This window comes from Ammodytes marinus (assembly GCF_949987685.1).
Source record: "Ammodytes marinus genome assembly, chromosome: 11".
Classification (NCBI taxonomy): domain Eukaryota; kingdom Metazoa; phylum Chordata; class Actinopteri; order Uranoscopiformes; family Ammodytidae; genus Ammodytes; species Ammodytes marinus.
The window spans coordinates 30,706,326-30,711,856 of record NC_137215.1 but is presented as its reverse complement, the minus strand read 5'-3'; the positions used below and the strand labels follow the sequence as shown (position 1 = coordinate 30,711,856).

The 5,531-nt window shown below is 39.4% G+C and overlaps 1 protein-coding gene across 1 annotated transcript in view; it reads left to right on the top strand.

The window, feature by feature from the left end:
• Positions 1-1,843: 1,843 nt before the first annotated feature.
• hells (helicase, lymphoid specific) overlaps positions 1,844-5,531 on the top strand; it is a 52,866-nt gene continuing 49,178 nt past the window's right edge. The window contains exons 1-2 of the mRNA XM_080036389.1: positions 1,844-2,147; positions 3,276-3,364. Coding sequence (XP_079892515.1) covers positions 2,140-2,147; positions 3,276-3,364 — 97 coding nt within the window. The 5' untranslated portion in view covers positions 1,844-2,139. The remainder of the gene's footprint in view (positions 2,148-3,275; positions 3,365-5,531) is intronic.

Sequence of the window (5,531 nt, the reverse complement as noted above, 5' to 3'; positions counted from 1 at the left end):
ATTGGATAAAGCCAGAGTTAAAATCTTTAATGCATTTTTACAACATGTTAGTGTCCAAACAGAACAGATTTGGGATACAGCCTTTTTTCATCTTATAAATAAAAAAAATACTATGTACAGGTCTTAAAAATGCAGTTTCAGCACGTTTTGAAGAAGAAAATATCTCATAAATCAGACAATGAACAACATATGAAAGAATCCTTCATCAATAACCATCAGAATAGTTCCAAGAATGATTCTGGAAAGTTTAGGTGATGTAAGTGCTGTAGAAGTTGAGATGTTTGGTTCAGAGTTTTGAAAAAAACTATCAAATCATGCTTATTTAACCACTAGCAAACCAAAATTATCACACCATTTCTCACAGAGGAAGTTTGTTATGTAGAAACTTTACACACTTATATAATGTCAAAATGCAATAAAGATTTCAACTCTGGCTTTATCCAATGTCTCAAGTTATTTATATATATATATATATATATATATATATATATATATATATATATATATATATATATATATATATATATATATATATATATATATATATATATATATATATATATATATATATATATATATATATATAGATAGATAGATAGATAGATAGATAGATAGATAGGCTATGCATGTGTGCATAATTTGTGAAATATGCTAAATTTGCATATATATTCAAAGATTTTGGAGAAAAAAAAACTTCAATACAAATAATAATTGTTTTAATGCCAGTAATCAACTGGCAAAGTTTCATGATTGTATCTTTAAGTTAAACATTTAAAATTTTACCCTCGCATTAAACTGTGGTTCCGATTTGCTAGATTTCCGCCCCCTGTAGCTTTCCAGCAGGTAGTTGACCAGGTTGTCCACCCAGGTTGTGATCCTTAAAGTTCCTAGACATCATTTCTGGTGAACAACCTTTTACAACAGTCCATGCCCATAAAATCAGTTTTCCCGGTTTGCCCCCCCCTCAGGTTAATGGCATGCATACATGTATTTGGTGTTAAGATTATTATTATTATTTTTTTTTTTATCTTTCCGGTAGGCTACCACAGTTGGTAAAGTGTCCTAATTACCAATCTGTTTGGGAGATGCAGGGCGATTGGAGCACTTATTAGTTTTTTAATCATTCTACAGCTCAGATTTTAATATTTGTATGGAAGCAACATCCATGTGTCCTCCTGTTAACCTGCTAACTTACCTGGGAACAATGTGAAACAGACAGTTTATTGTGTTAATGTGTTATTTGATTGTGGCCTTTTTTTTGCCTGTGACTTTCACAAATAATGCTTTGTATTACCACTAGTGCATAGGAATTTCATTTGTCTGTACTCCCTGATGTGAAAGAATGCAGCAGCATACATACCTACCTACATTCGCGGGAAATAGCAGTTAGGTGTGGCAGACATTTCTATTTAAAGGGGCGCCTGTGTTGTTACATAGTTTTCTCTGTAAGTAAAATGCTCCGTAGTCAATTTTATTTTTTTATTTCACGTTATTATTAATTTACTTTTACAATTTTTTTGCGTCACGCTTAACGTTTTTACTTCTAATATACTACACCATTTACATTCTATCATGCCTCACCCTATTTTATAAAGTAATGGTTTCGTCCTAAATGGCGCGAAATGGAACAGCCCGCCTACAATAGAACTACATGTTGCGTCAAATACACTGAATTGATATTGGAGAAACGAAGGAAGTTGCTTTCAAAATAAAAGGTAACCTAACCTCCGAAGCACACTTTCGATCATAACGTTTGCACAAGTAGCTTTACTTTGAAAGAATCTTGACCGGACACAACTGGGATGTTTCTAGCTACCTACCATAGTTCACGTGCTGCAGGCTTCTCACTAGTTTTTAACACGCTCTAGTAAGCTGCCTTGTACTGAACATATTTCCCGGAGTTGTAGATAAAGCAACATTTTCGGAGTTTACTGCGATATCCTTGGTCGTGCATACTCATATTCCATATTAATGAGCACTGCATGAGCCATCTACTTAAGACAGAAAATGAACGCTTGAATAACCTGCCTTAGGAACTTGCACACGTTTCTATTTTGTTGATCAAAAAGGAGATTTCCTGAGTAAACCTACAAGCCTTCAGTCACTCTGGATTTCTATTCTGCTTCCCAGTCCGGAACAATGAGTTGGTAAGTTAACATGGTGCAGCGCTATAGACCACTGTCCACTATCCACCAGCAAACCTCCATTTACTATCCTAATCTCGAGATGAAGATAAACGCACCAACATCTTCGTTTGTTGATCCTGAAAACTGTTTAGAATTGTATAGTGTAACTCCGTCAGATGGCAGACGGTGTTGGTTATGTATTGCATTATTGTGTACTGTAGTGAACTCCATGTAATATAACATACATTTACATAACATTTTGCAGTAGCTTGCTGCTAATTTGACCTCATGTTTAGTGATTAAGTAGTGAAACTACAAGCTCCAAAAAAACGTTTTCCTTAAAAAGAATTAAATTAATTTTGATATGAATGTGACCATTGCTTCTCTAATTATTATTCCCTCATTCTCATATATAATGTAATAGTCCCACCAATTTACTGGTATTACATTGTGTTCCCTGCACCACTAGTGATTTTCACTGTTCACACAAGACATGGTACATGCTTTCCTGCATATTCCCTGTAATGTTACTATGTCACTGTTGAGCAGGCAAATTGCTGCTGCAGATGCCATAAAGTCAATTCTGGCTTCCATTCACACATGACCCCTTTCAGAAAAATGGCAAATTGCTGGAACAGGCTGACTGTGTGAAAGAGGCTTAATTGAACCCAAATGGGCATGCCCCAGATAATAAAATAATCTAGATTTGTCTCCAGACAGAATGTGACTGAAGCTTTCAGGGCTGCTCCTTGAAAGTCTATGCTCTGCATCATTAGTCTGGACACCCGCAGTACACGGAGATGTTTCAAGTGGAGCCGTCAATCACATTTCTTTTTTTTTTGTCAGTGCATCACAATACAAGAGAATAAAAAGGTAAAACACTGACGTAATCATGCCAGGCCAGTAGGTGGTGATAATGTATCACGTAATTTTTGGATTGAACAGGCAGATCTGATTAGGATTAAACTATGAATCCAACCGAGTCAAATCTTAGCTTTAGTTCAACTTCTTTCCTTGTTAGTTAGCGAAGCCATGCTGACAAAGTAGCCCCAACACTCTATATGTACTTTATAGATTTTTTCAAAGACATCTGAAAAAAACCAAGTTTCCAACAATGTAGATGAAGTGTTTGTTGTTGTGTGCCATCAGTGTTCTTGCAGAGCGGCGCAGTGTGTCCCCTCACTGCCCCAAAGCAGACGAGCCTGAAGAGCCTCTGGGGACGGCCATGGAGAGCACAGGTCAGTCAGTCTCCTAACAGCTCTGTGTTGTCTAATTGCGCTTTTCCACCGCACATGTAGCTCGACTCGACTCAACTTGACTCAGTTCAACTTGGTTAGGTAGCAAAGTAGCAAAGCAGAAATTATGAGCAGTTGTTGCACTATTAACTGAACCAACCGCCAAAAGCACGGATGAAAAATGTTTAAGAAATACCCCCCTTGTATCTGTTTGCTAAAAGAAGTAGAAGAATATTACTACGGGCCATTAAAAGGGATGGTTGTTGTCCCAATGTGTGACTCTGCCACACAGTCAGCTGTAGGGATGCGTCACGTACATCCCTATGCACGTAAACACGGGCATGATAAAGTTGACTGTTTAGTGCTTGTTTCAGGATACGTGTTTTCAAATGCAAGCCGTGTCTCAGCCTGAATATTTTATTGAGGTAATCAGTTCAGTCCGAGGCTTGTAATGTAATCGCTCGCTATCATGCCTGTCCCAGCTGGCTACTATATTCTATTTAGCCTAGCTGCTAGCTGCCCTACATGTCTCCTCTCGTATGTTAAAAGTAACTTCCCCAACAACCAACATTGGGTGAGATTAGCGAATATATGGAAAAAAAAATCGGATCTGTGATGCAAATCAAATGAAAGAGAGCCAGAGAAGGCTGCACGCGGCGTAAATACACTCAAAAGTCCCGGAGAGTTGGGGAGAATAAACAACAGAATGAAGCCGGTAGTCTCTGGCCAATCAGAAGCATCGGCAGACGGCCGGCCACTGATTGGCCAGACAATAGTCTCTGGCCAATCAGTGGCCGGCCGTCTGCCGACGTCACCTTTTAGCATCGGCTCAGCTCGCTTGGAACCTAGAGCGAGGCGATACCAAAAAAGGAGCCGCTACCAGGTACCAGGTACCATGAAATTGCGGTGGAAACGCCAAAAATGCGAGTTGAGTCGAGTTGAGCTGATACCATGCGGTGGAAAAGCGCCATAAGGTTGAGATGAGACAATCACCACGTCTCCATGCACAACAATTGGGGTTTGGAGGTATGACGGTATTATTTTATCGCGCGATTAACGCTCGTCATGGCCTAGGAAATGTTGTGGTTTTTTCACATGCTGTTGTATCAACTAGTAATGTTAGAACAACTGAAACACCACAAACTATACATATGGCTCGCATTTAAGTTACTGTCAATTCAAAAGGAACATGTCCTACAGCGTAATTTCACATTAAAATAATTTAACTGGCAAAACGGCTAAACGTCAAGTCAATTCTGACTTTTATTTTGAAGCAGAAACTGGAACCTAGCACTTCCTAGCTCAGCTACGCGACCTTCACTAGTAGCCTATCGTCTTCCGTGTGTGACTGGGACTTTGCGGAAAAGAACAGAAAAGAAAGCCTGTCATTTGCAAAAGTCCTACTTATAACCCTGCGCGCACACCAAAACCCCCATGAATGTTAGTTGCAGCCGCCAGTCATTCATTTTCACTTTAATTTTCGCTACGAAGGGCGACTGAAGCCTCGGCTGCTGCAGCGCAATGGCAACCACCTGCACGCAGGCAAAGCGTGTCCACTCCACACAGTCTGAATTAAGCCGTGGATGAAAGACTCCCAAAACATTTAGGCCTACAACAATGTATATATATATATGTATATATGTATGTATATATACATGTGTATATATACATACATATATATTTGTATGTATATGTGTATGTGTATGTATGTATATATATATATGTATATATATTAGTGGTGGGCCGTTATCGGCGTTAACGTGCTGCGTTAACGCAAAACTCTTATCGGCGATAAAAAAAAATATCGCCGTTAATCTCTTATTCCACCTCCTGTTCGGCTCAGGGGAGATGGTTCCCTCCAGGGCCGATGGCTGTTCGCCGTCAGGGTGAACCCCCTTCCGTGTGTTCTCTGGTCGGGTAATAATAGCCGGGGGCCGTTGTTGACACTTGAGGAGCCTTTATTGCAGGAGCGAAGCTTCTCTCACACACCCGCCGCTCTCTCTCTCCATCACTTGCCCACGACACACACCACCTGGCTGCAGGATCGCTAATGTAACACTCAGCGCCAAACCCCCTTCACAAATCTGTCTATTCAATGTTTACTTATGAATGTATCCATGTACGTAACTCTGACATGTACATAACTTAATTTATTGTTAATAATATGGTC